Source organism: Myotis daubentonii, chromosome 6 (assembly GCF_963259705.1).
Source record: "Myotis daubentonii chromosome 6, mMyoDau2.1, whole genome shotgun sequence".
Lineage (NCBI taxonomy): Eukaryota > Metazoa > Chordata > Mammalia > Chiroptera > Vespertilionidae > Myotis > Myotis daubentonii.
In genome coordinates, this window is record NC_081845.1 from 87,738,002 (window position 1) to 87,759,371 (window position 21,370).

Genomic DNA, 21,370 nt, shown 5'->3' on the forward strand with positions numbered 1-21,370 from the left:
GAAAGAATTAAGCAAAATCAAAAAACAAAAAACCTCATAGACACAAACAACAGCAAGGTGATTACCAGAGGGAATTACAGAGGGAAAGGGGGGTGGGGGAGGTAGAAGAAGGGGGATCAATGGTGACTTAACTTGGGGCGATGAACACACAATAAAATATGCAAATGAGGTATTATAGAGTTGTACACCTGAAACCTATGAAATTTTATTAACCTATCTCGCCCCAATAAACTCAATTTAAAAAAGACGGAACAACGAGCATCCATTCTGCTTGCTGCTCTACATGTGAGGAAATTCATAGCCTAAAAGAGAAGAGCGAGTTGGACAAACAGAATAATTGACTGCGAGTGAAAGATAAATGCTTTAGGGAACAGAAGAGGAACTCACAGCCATGAAATAAGGAAAGGCCAGTGTCATATTCTGGACATTTAACATCCAGCAAGGCCTGGCATTGCCCACTCAGAATCGGCGCCCCCCATGGACCTCTGACGTGGTGGTCCCAGGGCAGACCGCTGAGCACCAGCCGGGAGGAAAGCCACCGCGCAGAGAGCACGGAGCTGTGGTCATCCCGTGTTCCGTGCCTTTCAGCTCAGCCACGTGGCCATCACCTGTCCGTGTGAGGCACCACTTTTGCTTCATTTCTTCGCTTTATTTTTATTGCCTGTTCCTCTCCCCACTTGCCCATGGCTCTGAGGCAACCGCTCTAATGCATTTGACATTTAACCTTGAATTTGAATGTAACCTTGTAAAACCTCTGGCATTGTATCTGCGATTGTGTTTTTCATTTTCGTAAAAGAAATTGTGATATGCTTTTCTCCTGCGCTGGCTTCACGCGTTGCTGGGTGCACACACCCAGCCACTGCTTCCCAGTGCGGCAGCGTGTTCCAGTACGCGCGCCCCCTGCCGCGCCCTTTGCTTTGGAGGTTAGTGAACCTCTATAAATTCTACTGTTTAAGGCAGCCTCAGAAGTGACTAGAGATAACGGGTTACCAGAAACAATCCAAGTGTGTAGATACCACATTTCGTATCTCACAAAGAGCCACCCACATCAGTGCGTTTATTGCTTTGGCTTTGTTAATCCTCACCTGCGGATATTTTCCCATTGATTTTTAGGGAGCTTGTAAGAGAGAACGAAACATTTGTGTGAGAGAAACACATCAATTGGTTGCCTCCTGCACGAGCCCCAACTAGGGGCCAGGTCGGGGAGGAGCCTGCAACCAAGGTATGTGCTCTTGACCGGAATCAAACCCGGGACCCTTTGGACTGCAGGCCAATGCTCTATCACTGAGCCAAACCAGCTAAGGCCACATTAGTGTGTTCATTTAACAAATGGAATTGGAGCATATTTAAGTATTTGGAAAAAATATATTTTACCTTCTCTTCACACTGTAATCTAAAATGAATTCTAAATGGATTACAGAGATAAATATTAAACAAGAACATATGAAAGAACGAAAAGAACTGTGTAAAATAAATATGAGGCTATCCAGATTTTAAATTTCTTTTGTGTTAGTTTTGGTAAGTTGTATGTTTCAATTAATTGGTCCATTTCATTTAAGTTGTTAAATTAATTGGCACAAAGAACTTCATACCATTACATTCTTTTAATAGCTGTAGGGATCTGTAGAAATGTCCCTTTATCATTTTTGTTTCTTTCTTTTTTCTTAGTCTAGCTAAAGTTTAATTAAAGTATTACTTTTTCAAAGACCTTTAGCTTGTTAGTTTTCTCTATTACTTATATTCTATTTCATTGATTTCCACTCATTTTTTACTTCCTTTTTTATATACTTTTATTTAAAATTTGTTATGCTTTTCAAGAGTCTTAATGTGAAAGCTTTGAGCATTGATTTTAATCCTTTCTATTCTCCTTTCCCCCGGCTTTATTGAGATATACTTAGCATATAACATGGTGTAGGTTTAAGGTGTACAACGTGCTGATTTCATACACTTAAACATTGCAATATGATTACCATCACAGCATTAACTAGCCCTTCATCCCACCATGTACAACCATTTCTTTTTTGCAGGGAGAACATTTAAGATGTATGCTCTTAGCAACGTTCATTTACGACACAGTATTACCAGTATTAGCTATAGTAAGCATGCTGTATATTATATCCTCAGAACTTGTTAATCTTATAACTGAAAGTTTGTACCTTTTGGCCAGTATCTCCCCATTCCCCTCCACCCCCTGGTAACCGCCACTCTCTGCTTCTCTGAGTTTGGCTTTTAAAAAATTTCATATATAAGTGATAGCATACTGTATTTGTCTTTCTCTTTCTGACTTATTTCACTTAGCATACTACCCAAAAGAATACCTTTCTGTTTTTCTAATATAAGCATTTAAACCTCATGTTTCTGTAGGACAGCTTTATCTAGATCCTGACAATTTTTATATAGTGTTTTTTTAAGTTCAAAATACATCCTAGTTGCTCCCATGATTTCTTCTTTAACCCTTGAGTTTATTTGGAAATAAATGTGTTGATTAATTCCCAGTGATTTAAGTATTTAGATATTGTATCGCTTTTTATTTGTAATTTAATTCCAGTATGATCATGGAACACACTCCATATAACTTCAATATTTTTCAATTCATTGAATTGTATAGTGTGGTCCAGCATATGTTATAAAATATGTACTTGAAAAGAATGTGTATTTTTCAGTTATTAACTGTATAAATGTCAATGAAGTCAAGTTGATTGATGGTTTTGCTCAAATTTTGTATATCTCTACTGATTTTTTTTGGTTTATATGTTTTGCCCATTATCAATAAAGGAGTGTTAAATAATTCCAGTTATGCTTGGGAATTTGTTATTCCAGCAGGAAGAGACTGTAAACTAAGGATTATATGGCTAAAAATTGTTCGTGAAATTAAAAGAGAGCTGAGGGAATTCTGTTCCAGCAGACTTGCCCTTAAGAAATACTAAAGGGAATCAACTGGGCTGAAATGAAAGGACAGTAACTCAAATCCATATGAAGAAATAAGGGACACTAGAAAGGTAACCACACAGGCAGATATAATAGACACTCTAAATATACTATTTGTTTATAACTCCTCTCCCATTTGATTAAAAGCAATAACTATAAAACTGTGTGGGCTTATAATGTTTAACGATGCAACTTACATGTCAATAATAGCAAAAATAAGCAGGGGAAGGAAATGAAGCTATAGTGGAACATAGACGAAATCCTCAAGACAACCATTAAAAATTGGTTTTTTGTTTTGTTTTTATTTGTTTTGTTAATCTTCACTTGAGGATATTTTTCAATTGATTTTTAAAGAGAGTGAAAGGGAGAGGGAGAGACAGAAACATCAATGTGAGAGAGACACATTGATTGGTTGCCTCCTCAACAGGCCCCAACTGAGGTACGTGCCCTAGGTCGGAATCGAACTTAGGACTCTGCAGTCCATGGGCCAATGCTCTATCTAATGAGTCAAACCAGCTAGGGCTAAAAAATGGTTTTTAATACCCTAGCCAGTTTTTCTCAATGGATAGAGCTTCCACCTGCGGACTGAGGGTCCCAGATTCTATTTGGGTCAAGGTTTCATACCTCAATCCCTGGCCCTGGTTGGGACAGGAGGCAACCAGTTGATGTGTCTCTCTCACATCAACATTTCTCTCTCTCTCTCTCTGTTTCTTCCCCTCCCTTCCACTGTCTCTAAAAATCAATGGAAAAATATCATTGGGTGAGGAGTAACAAAAATATAAAAATAAAAAATACTTGTTTTTAATAATGGGATAAAAACAATAAGGGCATCAACATAGTACACAATAAGTGGCTATTTAACACAGGAGAAGACCGTAATGGAAGAACACAGGAACAAACATTACATAAGACAGGGAGAAAAGAAATGGCAAAATGGAAGACATAGAGCCTAATTTATCAGTAATTACATTAAATGTAAGTGTATTGAGCAGTCCAAAAAGTAGAGATTGGACGAATGGAAAAAAGGACATGAACCAACTCTATCCTGTTTACAAGAGACACATTTTAGATTCAAAGATGTGTACAGTGCTCCAAAAATACATGAAGTAAAAACTAACAAAAATGAAAGGGGACATAGACAAACAATATTGATTGGAGAATTAATACCTCACTTTTAATAACTGATAGAACACCTCCTAGACAGAAGATCAACAATGAGATAGAAGACTTTAACAACACGATAAGCCAACTAGACCACTTACAGTTTACATTCAATATGATTCTATATTAGTTTCAGATGTGGAGCAAAGTGGTTAGAAAATCACGCACTGTACAGAGTGGTCCCCGCTATGCTTCAAGTACCTTACCTGGCCCCAACCAAAGTTATCACCATATTATTGACTATATTCCCTATGCTGTAATTATATCTCTCTGACTCTGTAACTACCAATTTGTACTGCTTAATCCCTTCACCTTTTCCACCCAAGCTCCTCAACTCCCCCTCCCCCAAAACTGTCAGTCTATTCTCTGTATCTATGCACCTGTTTCTATTTTGTTTATTTTGTTCTTTAGATTCCACTCTAGTGAAATAAACAATGGGTCTTTGTAGCCCGGCTGGTGTTGAGTGGTAGAGCACTGGCCAGGAGGTCACATGCCCAGGTTGCAGGCTGGATCCCTATAGGGGGCATGCAGGAGGCAGCCAATCAATGATTCTTTCTCATCATTGATGTTTCTATCTCTCTCTCTCCCTTTCCCTTCCTCTCTGAAATCAATAAAAAAAAATTTAAAAAATTCATTTTGTAGTAAAATCAATAAAACATATTTTTTAAAAAAGGGTCTTTGCAGATGAGACTAAGTTAAGGATTTTGAGATGGGGAGATTAACTTGGTTTGTGAGCCTGGGCACGAATGCAATCACATGTGCCCTTATAAGACAAAGGCTGAGGGGATTGAATGCACAGAGGAGACGGTGATCTGAAGATGGAGCAGAGAGAGTTTGGAGATGTTGCCTTGAAGGTTGGAGTGACAAAGCCACAAGCCAAGGAATGCTGCCCCCTCTGTGAGCTAGAAGAGGCAAAGGGTGGGTTCTTCCCTAGAGCCTCCAGAGGAACCACAGCCCCGATAACGCTTTGATGCTGGCCCAGTGATACTATTTCAAACATCTGGCCTCAAAATTGTGAAAAAATGAATGCATGTTGTTTTAAGCCCCCAAGTGTGCAGTAATGGGAAACTAATATAGGGTGCAACTGCTACTGGATATGGAGTTTCATTTTGGTGGTGAAAATGTTGTAAATTTGTTTTTTTAAAAATATAGTTTTATTTATTTCAGAAAGGAAGGGAGAGGGAGAAAGAGATAGAAACATCAACGATGAGATAGAATCATTGATTGGCTGCACTGGGATTGAGCCTGCAATCTGGGCATGTGTCCTGACCAGGAATTGAACCATGACCTCCTGGTTCATAGGTCAATGCTCAACCACTGAGCCACGCCAGCTGGGCAAAATGTTCTAAATTTGGATTATGGTGGTAGTTGTGCAACTCAGTGACTATACTAAAAACGACTGAATTGTACACTTTAAATGAATCAATTTTATGTTATGCTATTTACATCTTAGTAAGGCTGTTAAATAAATATTTATGACCTTGGGTTAAGCAAAGATTTATTAGATACTAGAGGCTCGGTGCACAAATTCGTGCAGAGTGGAGGAAGGAACCTTGGGAGGTTGGCCGCCCATCCCAAAGAGGGAGCCAGCCCTTGGCCCCCTGGGAAAGGGGCTGAGTCCACTGCCACCCACCCCCAGTTCCCTGTCCCAGCCCAGGCCCGAAGGCCCTGGTGGGGTGGGGAGAGGAAGCAAGGGTCGCCAGGCTAGAAGCGGCAGGAACCACCTCCACCTTTCCTCCTTCCCTCGCTGCAGTGTCACCACTGCAGCGGGCGGGCGGCCCCTGGGGAAGGGAGAGGAAAGGAGTGAGACAAACCCTTGTGTCACAGGCTGACTTTCAATAGATCACAGTGAGGGAGCTGCTCCACTATGTATGAAACCCCGACCCAGAAGCAGGTCTCTACAAATGGTTAACTCCAGGGGCCAATGGGTGCTGCTGGCTGGGGGAGGGGCCATGGGAGGTTGGCTGTGGGAGTGCACTGACCACCAGGGGAAAGCTCCTGCCTTGAGCGTCTGCCCCCTGGTGGTCAGTGTGCATCATAGCGACTGGTCGACCGGTCACTCAGTCATTCTGGTAGTTCTGGTTGTAATGGTCTCTTAGGCTTTTATATATATATATATATATATATATATATATATATACACACACACATTAGAGGCCTATTGCATGAAAAGATTAGTGCAATAGAAGCCTTCCCTTCCCCTGGCTGCCAGCACTGGTTTTCCTCTGGCACCCGGGACCCAGGCCTTTGCTCTGGCCAGAGCCGCCTTCAGTCTTCACTGCTCCGGCTGGAGCCACCTTCAAGACTTCACTCTGCAGCTTCGCGCCTACATATGCAAATTAACCGCCATCTTTGTTGGCGGTTAATTTGCATATCTTGCTGATTAGCCAATGGGAGGCGTAGCGAATGCACGATCAATTAGCACGTTTGTCTATTATTAGATAGGAGATATATATATGTATATATATATATATATGTATATATATGACATGAAAAGTATGAGTCAAAAAATGATCTATTGAACTTCATTAAAATTAAAAGCCTTTGCTCCTGAAGTATACTAAGTATAATAAAAAAATAAAAAGATAAACAATAAATTTGGAAAAATATTTGCAAAAAACATATTCAATTAAAGAATACATCAGAATATACAAAGAGCACTCAAACTTTAATAATAAGAACGTAATCTTGCCATACAACCCAATAATTCCACTCTAGCTATTTACCCAAGTGAAATGTAAATCTATGTAGACCTGTCTACAAATATTTATAGTGGTTTAACCTGGAATAACCCAGAGCTAGACATCAACCTGAATGTCCCTCAACTGGGGTATGGATAAACATATTGTGGCACATCCATCCAATGGGATCCTATTTCATAATATAAGGAACCAACTACTAAAACACCCAACGCACATCTCAAATGCATTATACTAAGTGAAAGAAGCCATATGGTATCATTCCTTTTTTTAAAAAAAAATTAATCCTCACTCGAAGAGTTAGGATATTTTTTCCATTGATATTAGAGAGAGTGGAAGGGAGGGGAGAGGGAGAGGAAGGTGGGGGGAGAGAGATGATAGATAGATGATAGATAGATAGATAGATAGATAGATAGATAGATAGATAGTCACCGATGTGACAGAGGCACATTGACTGGTTGCTTCCCACTCACACCCCTGCTGGGGGCAGGGATTGGACCTGCAACCCAGGCACTTGCCTTTGCCCATGCCCTTGATGGAGATTCGAATCCCCCACCCTCCAGTATGCAGGGCAATGATCTAACCATGAGCATTGCCGTCCAGAGCATTCCTTCTTTTAAAGTCCTCACCTGAAGATGTGCTTTTATTGATTTTAGAGAGGAGAGGGAGAGGGAGGGAGGGAGGGAGGGAGGGAGGGAAGGAGGGAGAGAGAGAGAGAGAGAGAGAGAGAGAGAGAAACATTGGTGTGAGAGAGATACATCATTGCTTGCCTCTTGTACATGCCCCAACCTAAGGGGATGGAACCTGCACACTAGGTATGTGTCCTGACTGGGAACAGAACCTACAAACTTTTAGGGCCTGGGATGACACTCCCACCAACTGGGCAGGGCTGGTATCACCCATTCTTATAACATTCTGAAAAGGGAAAACTATAGAGGGGACGAAAAGCAAAGCAGGCCAATGTTTGCTAGGAACCGAGGGTGGGGTGAGGGGAGGACTACCAAGGGACCGGAAGCTTTAGGGGTGAAGAATGTTTCTATATCTTGATTATGGTGGTGGTTACACATCCCTGCAGATATGCCAACCTCCCAGCACTTCCAACTGAAAGAGTGAATTTTACTCTATGTAAATGAGACCTTTTTTAAAATGGAAATACAGGGTGGGGCAAAAGTAGGTTTACAGCTGTTAGTATGGAAAACAATACAATAATTAATACATCTATAATAATAAAAGTATAATATGCTAATTAGACCGGGGGTCCTTCCAGATGAAGCCGAGGCTGCAAGGGAAGCCTGGGTCCCGGGTGCTGGATAGAAGCCGGTGCTGGCAGCCAGGGAAGGAAGGGAAGGAAAATTCTTGCATGAATTTTGTGCATCAGGCCTCTAGCAATAATATAAGAATAAACACTGTGTATTATGTACTCACAACTGTAAACCTACTTTTGCCCCACCTTGTAGAAAGAAACAGGAAAATATCATGCTGTACTAAATTATTTTGTATGACCAGCTGGTGTGGCTCAGTGGTTGAGCATCAACTATGAACCAGGAGGTCACGGTTGGAGTCCAGGTCAGGGCACATGCCCTGGTTGCAGGATTGATCCCCAGTTGGAGGCAGCCAATCAATGCTTCTCTCTCTCTGTTGTTTCTATCTCTCTCTCCCTCTCCCTTCCTCTCTGAAATTAATTAAAAAAAATTTAAAAATTTTATTTTGTAGTAAAAGCCTGAATGAAGTATACACATTTTTAGAGATTTTGATAAATTCTTCCGAATTTCCCTCAAAGAACATATAATCCAGTTTACACCAGCTCTGTCAGAGGAATGAGAGGGTCTGGGTTCTTACACCCTCCTCAACCCTGCTATGTTGGCACTTCTCACAGTGCCTCACTGTGGGCGGGCACACGGCAGGGGTCTAGTAGCAATGCCACCTGCAGGCCGAGGTTCCCAGCAGGGATAAATGAGATCCCACCACTGAGGTGTTCACTGTGCTGATGGGAGGAAGGAAGGAAGGAAGGAAGAAAGGAAGGAAGGAAGGGAGGGAGGGAGGGAGGGAGGGAGGGAGGGAGGGAGGAAGGAAGGAAGGAAGGAAGCGGGGAAGGGAGGGAGACAGCATGTGTGTTGGAGGCTTCCCAGTGGGGATCCGGGGATCCGAGGCTTGGGGTAGAATGTTGAAAGGAAGGGCGGCTCAGGGAAGCATGACAGGTCTTCTGGGAGCGGAGAGGTCTGAAGTGGCAACGGGGTCTCCTTCCTCTACCCCACGCCTGGCACCACCATTGCACGTAAGGCTGTAAGAACAGACAAATGAAGGGATGAACCCACGAGTAAGTTAAGAGACTGAAAGTTTGGGGTCAGCAAAGATAAGAAATTCCTTGGTTTGGGACTTGGAGGCTCAAACTCAGTTCCAGACTGTGGCTGGCCATGCAACCCGGAGGCTTCTTGCTCTGATCCCTTCAAGGGGGAAGGAAGCCGGCACAGGTGAGTGGGGGAGCACGCATCGTCTTGGGCTCACACCCGAAGGAGCAGATGACACAGCGCCTGGCTGTCGTAGTGTGGCCTTTGATTCTCAGCCCTGGGGACTAGGTGAAGGGCGGGGTCTTGGCCAAATGCTGGGTCATTATAGCTGGAGCTGGTGGCTGTACCGGTGAGATAGGGTTGAGCGGAGGAAGTGGATCGGGCTTGCCTGTGTGCTGGCTGGGGCCAGAGCTGGGGGAGAAGGGGCTGGGGGTGTGGCTTCTGGGGAGGCGGTGGGGGAGGGTAGCTTTAGGAGGCCTGCAGGAGGGAGCAGGGGTCTCCTGAGAGCTGGTGGGTGAGTAGGCGGGTGGGGGGGGGGAGCAGGACAGGTAGAGAGAAGGGCAGGGCTAGGGAGACATGTAGCGAAAAGGAAAGGCAGCTTGATTGTGTGCTCGTGTTGTGTGTGTGAGACTGTGTATATGTGAGTGTGTGTATGGTTGTGAGTGTGTGTATGTGTGAATGTGTGTATGTGTGTGTGTGCACGCACATGTGCCCCCACGTGTGAGAGCACAGAGGCCCCTCCCTGAAACTAAAGCTTTGTCTCTGAGTTTTAGAATTTTTTTCCTGTCACTCTGTGACAAAAATAAGACTGCATTTGAGCATGAAGGTTATTTGTAAGTGTAAGCGGGAGTGACAGTTCTGATCTGACCAGTCAGGGGGAGAGAGAGAGAGAGAGAGAGAGAGAGAGAGAGAGAGAGAGAGAGAGAGATCCGGAATGAATGCATCCAGCAGGGATGAATGAATGAATGAATGTCAGTTTAGAAGAACCTCCTTTGAATGTGTGTTTGTGAAAAAAGCAATGTCCAAGATGCCTGGCCCTGGCCACATGACCCCTACCCCCGGTGTTAGCCCAGAGCATTCCAGAGAAGTCTGTACCTGAGGTTCTAGAACTTCACACCAGCCTCTAGTCTCAGAACAGGAAGCACGACTATTGGACCCGTTTCCAGGAGGGAATGCAGAGAGCATGAGCCCTCCCTGGGCTGGGGGCCCAGACTGGGTGGTGCAGCCACAGCTGCCTGAAGTTTCGAGGAAGAGGGCGGAAACAGCCGCGGCACCGCCCTCCCAGGCGCTGCGGGCTCCTGGGGCTCCTGCGGTCGGCTGGTCACAGCGGTCCCGTGACTTCCTCACTTCCCTAAATGGGCAACTTCACTTTGAGAAGCCCAGGTTCTCCCCTGGCTGACCCCAGGGGTCCATCCTGCACCGGCCGGGGGCCCTGACCTTGGGCCCCAGGTGTCGGCCCCTCTGGCCTGTGACTGTCCGCAGCTGGATGGAGCCATGGCTCCCACGCTGCTCCTGCTGCTGCTGCTGCTGTGGCTCCAGGGCTGTGTCTCAGGTGAGAAGGTGGGGGCGCCGGGGGTGGGGGGGGGGGGACCGCCTTTTGCTGGACCCTCCCACCTGGCTGTTTCTTGTCCAATGACCTTGTCTCATATTCTGTGGAGTTGGAGGAGGCGAGGGGGAGGTTGGGCTGCTAGCCTAAGTAGCTCCTTACTAGAGACCAAGGAGAAGGTTCCATCCTAATACCTGGCTTCAGGCAAAGCTGCCCCAGGTCTCCTGAGCTCAGACCCGCTCTGCAGGGCTCCCTCGGGGCCTCTGACCGGGGACACTGGGGACACTCAAGTTCCTCACTCAGAAAGCCGCCACCCCGGCCTCGGTCAGGAAAGCCTTGTTGGCTGTTACGGGAATCATTGCATCATGCGTGTGTGCTTTGAACTTGCTTTTTCTCAGAATGCTGATGCCACTGCCCCCTGTCCCGAGGGAAAGCCATCCCTGAGGGCTTCCCCACCCACAGGCACCAATGTTCCTTAAGGTGGGCGCTCACCCAATCCTGCCTCCCTCATTGCCATGGCAACCAAGTTACCACTTCCTGCTCAGGTCTGGGCATGGAGGGGGTTGGCAAAACCCACTCCTCACTGTCTGTGAGAGGGGTGGAAGGTGGACACGAATGAACCCAGTACCCTGGAGACCCTTCCCAAGGTCACCCCATCTGGGCCCCTCCCCCAGGGAGGCCCCCCTTCTGCCAGGGCAGAAGAGTGTCTCCTGTGCTGAGCCATCCTGGGGCCCCCAAACTTCCCACCTACCACATACTTGAGTTGGGTCACTGTGTTAATTTGCATGGGACAAAGTGATGCTCAAAGATGGTGTGTGTTACCTTACGCCAAGCCTTCACTACTGTGGCAGCTGGGTTGGAAACTGAGGCAGATGTCCTCTTGGGTGCCAGGCCCTTGGTTATCATAGCTCTAGAGAAATCTGGAGCAACTCAAGGAAAAGCATTCATTGAGCACCTACTGTATTCAAAGCACTGTCCTTGGGCATAGTTCTCATAACCAACCTGATCTGCTCAGGTGGTAGAATCAGAGTTTTCACCATGTTTATTTAGACTCCCAATGTGTGCTCTGTTCTGTCCTACTGGGAGTAACTTGTGTATTTGTGCTTGTTTGCAGAAGGCTCTGGGGGTGTTAAGGGGCAAGTGCTGAGCTTACGGCAGGCAGCGGGTGGAGGGACCCCACCCCAGCTCCTCTCTTCCTTGTCCCCTGACTAGACACATCTGACTTAGTGCTATTCTCTCCCCACCGACCATGGATCATAAAGTGCTCAGACCATATCTCATCCCTAGGCACAGTGTGTGACATGCTGGAAGTGAACAGTGGATGACTGTAGAATTCTCTGGCTTGCACTCTGGTGGGAGTTTCTATGCATTATTTATTTATTTATTTTTACCTGAGAGAGGGAGAGGAAGGGAGAGGGAGAGAGGGAAAAAAACATCAATGAGAGAGAAACATTGATCAATTGCCTCCTGTACGTCCTCTACTGGGGATCGAGCCCATAATCCTGGTACCTGCCCTGACCGGGAATCGAACCTGCGACCACTTGTTGCATGGACAATGCTCAACCAACTGAGCTACACTGGCCAGGGCTCTATGCACTTTGGGGCATATTTAATCTATGGGTTTTATGTAGCTAGGATATTTTAAAATTAAACACCACCTAGAATGAACCAAGACACCTTGCTACTTAAAAGATGTCTATAGTGAACCTATCTATATATATGTAAAAGGCTAATATGGTAAGTGTCCCTCTGATCATCCGTCTGGTCACTATGATGCACACTGACCACCAGGGGGCAGGCGCTCAACGCAGGAGCTGCTGTGACGTGCACTGGCCACTTACAAAGAAATGGCACCGTGGACCTGGCGCTGACAAAGCAACACTCGGCTTCCCCCAAGTGGACACAGGCCCCGCCACCACCTCAGAGCGACAGCCCAGCAAATCACAGCCAACGCTGCTGAGACCGCATGGCGCAAAATGCTGCCCACAGCCCAGCCCAAAAATGGCTGTGGGTGCCGGGTAATGACATCATGTAGCAACACCCGGCTTCCTCTCCCTAGAGACTAGCCTCCTTGCAGTTTCTTCAGCCCAGGAACCTGACATACTTTATAGCCAGGTGCAAACATTTAACACTTCAACCAAATGTCATCTCATTTGATCCTCACAGAAGTCCTGGAGTAGGTAGATAGGAGACTCAGTAGAATCCTATTATCTTTTCATTAGCCAGAAAATGGAGATTTAGAAAGTTTAGAAACTTGACCCGACTGAAAAGAAGTAAAAAATGATGGAACTTGAAAATGAAGGTTTTCTCACTGTGCAGAATATAGTCAAACACTGCTGCAGTTAAATATTTTACCCTTTGTTCTCCCTGCATGACCTACAATAATAATCTGCTTTGTGTTGATATTTACTGCTGTGTTGCTGATAGTTACCTGGAAGAGAAGTAGGGGGCTTTACTGGGCTGGAAAAAGTTTAGCTAAATCAGAAAGCAGGTCTAATTAAGCAAGTTTATCTCTCTATATAAAACTCTCACTGGTGCCAATTGCATGCGTGTGTTTCTATCTGTCATTGTCAATCATTACTTTGATTGACACTTCTATTATAGAGAAAGGGCGAATAACAATATTAAAATATTTCTTCTAGTTAATTTCCTTTCAATGTGCACGAATTTGTGCACCGGACCTCTAGTTTATAAAATAAATAACTACTCTTAATGTTTTCAAAACTTAAGGTTGGATCTTCTTTCTACTTAAGTTATTGTGCTCTGGAATGTCATAAGCTGATGACTTGCGCTTGCATCTATGTGTCTGTCTTATTGAGGACACGTCCTGGGGCTTGCCTACAAGACTCTGGACATGGGGCTTGTCATGTTTCCCTCAGAATGGAAAATACCACGAAGAAGGGGCTCTGTCTGTTGGGGGCTCCCTGAAGGCACGGCCTACATCTTCCCCCTAAGACTGGGAAGCTCCCTTAGAGAAGGGCTGCAGGGCAATACCCATCTCCTCTCCCTCCAAGTTTCACAATGCCACCCCCCCCTCTCTTGCTGGGCCTTGCTCAACACACCATGTCTCCCCAGGTGTCCCCGCTGAGAGCGTGTACTCCAAAGTGCAGCATTTTGAAGGGGAGACTCTGTCTGTGCAGTGCTCCTACAAGAACCGCAAAAAACACGTGGAAGGCAAGGTTTGGTGCAAAATCAGGAGGAAGAAGTGTGAGCCTGGATTTACCCGGGTCTGGGCACCGGGGCCGCGCTACCTGCTACAGGACGATGCCCAGGCCAAGGTGGTCAACATCACCATGGTGGCCCTCAGGCGCCAGGACTCGGGCCGGTACTGGTGCATGCGCAACAGCTCCGGGATCCTCTACCCTCTGATGGGCTTCCAGCTGGAAGTGTCTCCAGGTGAGCAGGCCTTCTGGGGCACCGGGAGGGTGGGGGTGTCCCTCTTGCTCTGCCCTGCACTAACATCGGACGTACCAAGAGTAATAATCCATCAGTGGGCACGCTGCACAGTAGGGCTCTCACAGTTCTTGACACATCTCCATTTTATAGACAAAGAAAATGAGATCTAAAAACTCCTCTGTGACTCTGACCTTGTCTAAGGCAACAGAGCCAGCTAGTGGCAGAGATTCAAACTCAGGACTCCCTGTGCTTTGTTTTCTTCAGTTTAGTATATATTCATTGAGTCCTAATTATATGCTGGCCACTATTCTAGGCTCTGAGTATCCAATGGTGAGCAAAACCAGACACAATTCACTCAGCAGGCATAGCTCAATGGTTGAGCACTGACCTATGAACTAGATCACTGTGCGATTCCCAGTCAGGGCACATGCCCAGGTTTCGGACTCAGTCCCCAATAGGGAGCATGCAGGGGGCAGGCGATCAATGATTCTCTCATCATTGATGATTCCACCTCTCTCTTCCTTTCCCTTCCTCTCTGAAATCAATAAAAAAATATTTTTTAAAAAATTCTGTCCTGTGGGAGATGACAGGCAATAGTATATCATCAGATGATAATTGCAGATAACAATAAGTGTTCTTAAGAAAATAAAATGTGATAAACCGGAAAGTAACTCAGTGGTGAGGGGAGCTGCTGAAGTCCCAGCCTTGACCTCCTTGAGCAGATGACATCAAGAAGAACCCTAAATGATGAGAGATTTCTAACTCTGTTGAAATGGGGGTGCTCCAAAGGTCATTCCTGGCGGCGGGGGGTGAGGGGTGGGGGTGGGGGGGAGACAGAGAATGCATACGCAAAGGTCCCGGGGTGAGAAGGAGTGAGGGCTGTATAAGGCAGGACTGTCTTATGGACAGGCCCATATTGATGTGGGGCAGAACGATAGGAGATGAGGTTGGAGAGTCAAACAGAAGCCCTGAAATCCATGATGAAGGAGTTTTTTATTCTAAGTATGGTAGCTACTGGAGAGCTTAGTGGCGTATGTTGTGTGTGTCTTTAAGACAATACTGGCTGCTGTGTGGAGGATGGACTGTGGGGGGTAAGAGCATGTGGGTGTCCTGGCTGGAAATGACAGTGTCTTGGAGTAGGGTGTGGTCCCTGGAGACGGACAAAAGAGGAGGGGCTCAAATCGACGATGGTCAGACTCCTGCCCACCCTGTACGGTTTTTGAGGCAAGACAGGATTTGCTCATGTGGGAGGTGAGCAAAAGTGAAAAATCAAGGATGACTCCAAGGTGTTCCATTGCATCAGCAAGGTGGCTGGCGGGACTACGCACTGGGTAGGGGCGCTAGTTTGTAGGAGAAAAGTGAAGAGCTCTATTGTGACACGTTACCATTAAGATACCTCCTGGGACCTCACATGGAGAAATGAAGCAGGCAGTTGATATATGAACCTGAAGCTCAGGTGAGAGGCTGGGAAGTGTCTCTGTAAAGACAGCTTAAAGTCAAGGGGATTAGAGAAATCTATAGAGACAGGAAGTAGGTTGGTGGATGCTTAGGGCTGAGGGATAACGGCTACAGGGTGGGGGGTTTCTTTTTGAGATGATGAAACTTCTAAAATTGACTGTGGTTATACTAAAAATATGACCACATGCATGACTGTGAGCATACTAAAAATCGTTGAAATTGACACCATAAATGGATGTGCTACATGAGATGTAAATTATATCTCAATAAAGTTCTTAGAAACTTAAGGAGATATAAAAGCTCTCCCTTGAGTGTAGAAAACAAAGAGAGGAGAGCCAAGGACCTAGTCCCAAGGTCCTCCCATGTTTGTATGTAGGAGAGGGTGAGGGGCCAGTGAAAGAGTCGGGAAAAACAGGCAAGGATGATGGAATTCATTGCCCACCCTTCCCTGTCCCCTGACCCACCTGCATCCCCATGTTCTGTTGGGTCTGAACTGGGGACCCTACTGTCTCTCAGATGTGGATCCCCATCTCACTCCTCCTCTCTCTAGATCTAACTTAGACTCAGGGAAGTGGCTGAAACCAGTTTACTGAAGTCTCAATTTATAGGGATACAAACACGAAATAGTTTTATTTTTCTCAGCATATCCCTACCTCCCTGACCATTGTACTATGTTAAATCTCAACTTGCATCTCTTAATGACAATTTCGGGAGATTCCAACTATGCATTTCTTTCCAGTCATTAGCAAATAAAAAAACCTCAGCCCAATTAAAACTAGAATCTTCTAGCAATATATGCGCTCTTCTACTCCCCCTTGAAGACAGGTTTCATGGGCCAGGGCACCTGAAATGAGGGAAGGGGAGTAGCTTGCTGCCTAATTCTCTCCTTCCTCTCTGGAGGTGGGGAAGGGGGGTTCCTCTTAGTCACCTTTTCCTGGTCTTCCCCCTGCCAACTCCTTGGGGCAGGAACAAAGGCTGTGACTTCACTGACCCTGTTAGAGTGTTGGATGCCACTCCTTTTCTGCCCAACCGTTGAGAGCCTCTATGAAGTGAGTGTCCACATGCTGGCTCTCCCAGGGCACTTAATGTGAGTCCTTTGAGGGTCTGCCCACTGCTGAGCAGGGAGCAGGATGATGTGGGAGAGCTGGTTCCAGGTCAGCCCTTCCTCTATGCCCACCCTCACCAATGCCACCTGCTCTGGGTTCCCTTGCCCAGGAAAAAGGGCATCTTCTGTGAGGACCACCTGGCCCGCAGGAACGCATCCTTGTCAGGCACAATTGTGGGATGCAGCAGCCCTCTCTGTCCCCTGCTATCTCTCTCCATGTTTCTTGTTCCCTACAGAGGAAGACCCAACACTGCCCCCTAGAATTGCACTCCGGCATTACAAGTCCCTTCTCCCCGACCATCCAAAGGCCAACCTTCCTCTAGAAAACGGGAGGGTAAGGGGCTGGGTTGATGGATGAGGGTAGCGTGACTGGTGTCCCTAGAAAGCCCCCAAGGGAGGTGTCTGACCCGCCGCCTGCATCGTCCTTTGGAATCCAGGCCTCTGATGCTTCCTGTCCTCGCCTCTGGATCCCAGCCACCCATGATGGAGCGCTGGACAGACCCTGTCCAAGGCCATAGCAGAGGAATCTCGTTGACCCGCAGAAATGAGGAGGGTCTAGAAGTGACATGCAGAGGGGCGTGGGGAGAGGCGAGGCCTCTGGGCCCCAGAGGCCTGGCGGGGAGGCTGAAGAAACTGAAAGTCTCTTCCTTCTCTACTGGGCCTACTTCCTCCTCACATCACCCTCCGAGGAAACACACCTGGTCACTCAGCAGAGCAGACCCTAGGCCCCAGGTCAGGAGGGGAGACTGGACAGGCCTCGCCCCGGCACCCAGGCAGCCGTGTGGGCTGCCGGGATCTGCTCCCAGCACCGGGCCCCTAACTCATGTAATGTTCCTCCCTGTCTGGTCCTCAGTCCCCACAGCCGAGAGAAGCACTCCTCTCACCCAGCTGGCCGGCATCCTCAAGAGTGGCGTTGTCGTCACGACGGGCCACGCCCCGACCTCAGGCCCGGGGGCCGCCTTCACCACCAGCGTGACGATGCTCACGCCCGGGGTCCTCACCTTGGCCAGACTCGTGCCCTCCCCGGCCTCGGGGACCATCAGGCTGAGCTCCGTGACAGGCTACAGCTTCACCAGCCCCTCCACCCCGGGGCCCACGAGGAACAAGGCCCAGACGGTGACCGTGTCTCCCAGCAACGCCAGAGCCTCCTCGGCGGCCCCCGCATCCGTCTCCACCGAGGCCGGGCCACTGCGCACCACATCGCCCACCATGAGAACCTGCCGCACCAGCAGGTCGCTCCTCAACAAATTATCGCCCATCAGGTACCCTGGGCCGGGGGCTGAGTGACAGGCTACCAGGCATGGCAACAGTTCTTGGTGCCTGAACACCTCACAGTGCACAGGTCACTGCCGGCCTCCACACCTTCCTGAAGTTCGGGCTGGCTTGTTGGATGGGAGGTGGGAGCCTGGGAGCTGACATGGAGAGTGACACACAGGACATAGAGCAGGGCCGTGGGGAATGAGGGCAGGGGAGGGCTCAGCGCGAGGCTCTGTGGATGCAGAGGGTGGGGACAGGGCAAGGAGGCGGCTCGGGGAGTGGGGGATGGGGATGCTTTCATCTGGGTTCCCCGGAAGCGGACTCTGAGACCAGGACGTGGGGAGAGCACGGGGGAGTGAGATGGAGGGGACGGCGGCTGCAGAGGCTGAGCCAGGGCGGCCTCTGTGGGCAGCAGAGTGGGTCCCACTGGGAACTCTGGGCGCCAGGGGCCAGCAGCCACCTGCTGGCAGGGAGCTGGCGTGTTTATGTTCCCGCTCCTGTTGGTCATCGGTAGAGCGCTGCCGGCCATGTGTGGCATGGAGGGCGCCAGTGGCAAGAGAAAGTCCCCCAGCTAAAGAAAATAAAGTAAATGGAGGTGCTGCAGGTGGTGTACATGGAGATGACATGTCCAGGAACACAGGCCAGGCCCCTCCCGCCTCTGACGCAGAGGACAGGGTGTGACCAGCACCTCTGTCACCATGAGAAGAGTAAGAGCCCCGGTCCCTCTGTCACCAGTGTGGTCTCTTAGAGTCCTGTCCTCACCGTGAGCAGATTTGGGGGGAAGTAGAGGGGGAGTGCTAAAGTGGAGAGATGCTCCCCCGACCTGGGACGTCCTCCCCTGACCCCCAGTGCCTCACTGCCTTCTCCCGCAGCTGGGTCCCCAAGGAAGAGAGGCCACAACTCCCCTCGGCTGTCAGGGTTCCCCTCTCGTGTGTGTGTGTGTGTGTGTGTGTGTGTGTGCATGTGTGTGTGAGTGTGTGTTGTGTGTGTAAAGATGTGGCTGGGGGGGGGGGCTGAGGGAGAGGGTGGGGAGCCTGATGCTCACATCCTGCTCCCTCCCATCCCCTCAGGCCCCGGGATGCTAACCCCACTGTGCTGGCGGGGGTGCTGTCCTTGCTCTCGGTGCCTGTGATGATGATCGCGGTCTATGGCTTCTGGAAGAAGAGACACGTGGGCAGTGAGTAGAGCCCCTCCTCCCAGCCTCCCAGGGCAGTGGGTCCCCAGGCAGTGTGTCCTCGCCTGTGCCCCAGGAGGGCTGCGGGGCACCAGGTGAGGGAGGGGAGTGGGCAGGCGGGGACAGTGCAGCATCCCCTCTGGCTGACCTGGCAGCAGTGGGGGCAGGGCCAGGAGAGGGGGGTCCCGCCCAGGAGCCCGCCCCTCATCCCTCTCCGTCCTCACAGGCTACAGCATCTGCAGGAGCCCTGCCAGGTCCTGGAGGGCCCCCCCTGGAAGGCCGGAGCCTCCGTGGAAGCCTGCGTGGTTTAAGGCCACTTACGGAGTGGGGGAGCTCTTCCCCGAGGGACCCCAGGAGGTCACAGAAGTGAAGATGGGGACCTGTCTGGATTGGAGCCAGGTTGAGGGGTGAGGACTTGTACATGGATGGGCTCAGGCCTCCCTAACCTGAGGCTGCTCCTCACTCACCCAGTCCCTGGCTGCCAGGAGCCAGGGGAAGGGCCCCCAAGAGGGTACCTCGCAGGAGCCAGGAAGCCCCTGATGGAATCTGCTCAGAGCCCGGCCCCAGCTGCCTGGTGCTGTTTACAGACAAAGCCTCAGCTCCCACGGCCTCCAGACCCCTGCTGTCCAGTGGAGGGGAGCCCTCTCCCCACCAGTCCTTGTGTCCTCAGTTGCCCTCTGCTCCCCTTGAGCTTCCCCATGAACTTGGGGAAGAAAGTCCCAGAGGCAATATGTCCCAGCGGCCGCATTGGAGGAGGTGGAGAAAGTGACTAAGAGCTGGGGGTCCCAGAGGCATCGGCAGCAGGGGCCCCAGAGCTGTCCACCCCGGCCCTGCCGCCATGTACCCTCCAGTCGACCTCCCATGTGCCCTGGCCAGGCTGCTGGTCCCTCAAGTCCTTGGACCCAGCAGAGCCCACCCTCTCACCACTGCCACCTGTTGGCCAGCCCCTCCTGGGACAGGTGTGACTGGCAGCTGAGAGCCCCCCTCAGTGGCAGGACCAGCCTGACCCCAGACTGGGGTGCAGAGGCTGAACTCAGGACTGTCTCCCCAGTTCCCACCTGGGCTCTAGGTCTGAGCATTTGGAGGGAACTGAAGGCCCTTCAGAGTTCCCTGAAGGGGGGCACAGCTCAGCGAGTAGGATTGCCACCCCCCTCCCTGGGTGTCCTTCCCTGGGGAGAGAGGAGCCACCGTGACACAGGGAGACAGATCAGGGCTCCCACAGCCCAGGACTGTCTGGTGGGAGTGGGCGGGGCCAATGGGGCGAATGCAGCCCATGAGCCTGGCCCAGTGGCCTGCCATGTCTGCCTGCCTCACAGGCTCCTGGCTCTGACCTGGCCCCTCCTGCAGGGAAGGCTGGACAATCAGGGCTGCATTTGTCCCCTGAAGAGGGGTCTGCAGCCTGGACGGGCTGGAGAACAGGTGGGTCTAGATGCGGCACCTCTACTCGGCCCTGGGACAGGGACCTCCCAGGCGGGAGAGCAAAGGTCATGGTCAGGAGACCAACACAGCCAGGGCCTTAGTGGGGCCACTCCAAGATGGATACAGGAGAGAAGGGGGACTGGGGTAATCCTATGGGACCATTGCGAAAGGTACCTCTTCCCTGTGTCCAGGAGAGGGCGCCAGAGGGGAGACTCAGCTTGAACTGGCTGGCCTGGTGCGGCCCCCCCCACCCCCCACACACACACACACACACATGCTCACACACACTGGCATCTGTCCTCCCCACCAGGAAGGTGTGGCTGCCACCTGCTATGCAACTTGGAGGGAGCTTAACTCACCTGGGGAAAATGGGTCCCCCGCAGCTCCCCTCCATGGACCCTGACAGCAGCCAGAATGCCCTGTCTCCTTGGAGCGCAGGCTGTCCCGTGGAGAGCGCTGCACAGGGCTCAGGACCAGGACCAGGGACCAGGGCTGCCACCTGTCCTGTGTGACCCTGTGCAGGTCACTAACCCTCCCAGCCTCAGGTTTCCTCTCCTGTGAAGGGGACACTCATTCCTACCTCAAGACTTTTCAGAATAAAACGAAACAACAGGAACTTTATGCGACTGAGCACGTGCATTGTGGTTGCTGGTCCTCAAGTTCTTTTCAAGTTATAATATTGTGTGTCATATTCTATGTTTTCAAAGACTGCTGGGCCCCACTTCTCTGTTTTGTCCTCGATTGTAAAGGGAAAGGGAGGGCAGAGGGGGACATGGTCCCCAGGTGGCGGGTGCAGGGCCCAGGAAGAGGCCAGGGTGTGCCCTTGTGTCAGGCAGGGTGGTCACCATCCCTGCTTGCCCAGGATCAGGGCTCCTAGGCCAGGCAGACCCGTGCATGCTGCCCATCCATAGAGCCCGTTCCCACACGACCCCGTGGCAA

At 49.5% G+C, this 21,370-nt stretch overlaps 2 protein-coding genes across 3 annotated transcripts in view; both read left to right on the forward strand.

The window, feature by feature from the left end:
- The window catches only part of LOC132237347 (CMRF35-like molecule 2), a 71,340-nt gene that overhangs the window by 38,941 nt on the left and 11,029 nt on the right, over positions 1–21,370 (forward strand). The window lies entirely within an intron of this gene.
- Positions 9,988–19,647, forward strand: TREML2 (triggering receptor expressed on myeloid cells like 2). The gene is made up of 5 exons (XM_059699671.1): positions 9,988–10,628; positions 13,698–14,018; positions 17,435–17,843; positions 18,909–19,015; positions 19,239–19,647. Exons 1-5 carry the CDS (start codon positions 10,571–10,573, stop codon positions 19,421–19,423), a joined length of 1,080 nt encoding a protein of 359 aa, XP_059555654.1. The 5' UTR covers positions 9,988–10,570; the 3' UTR covers positions 19,424–19,647.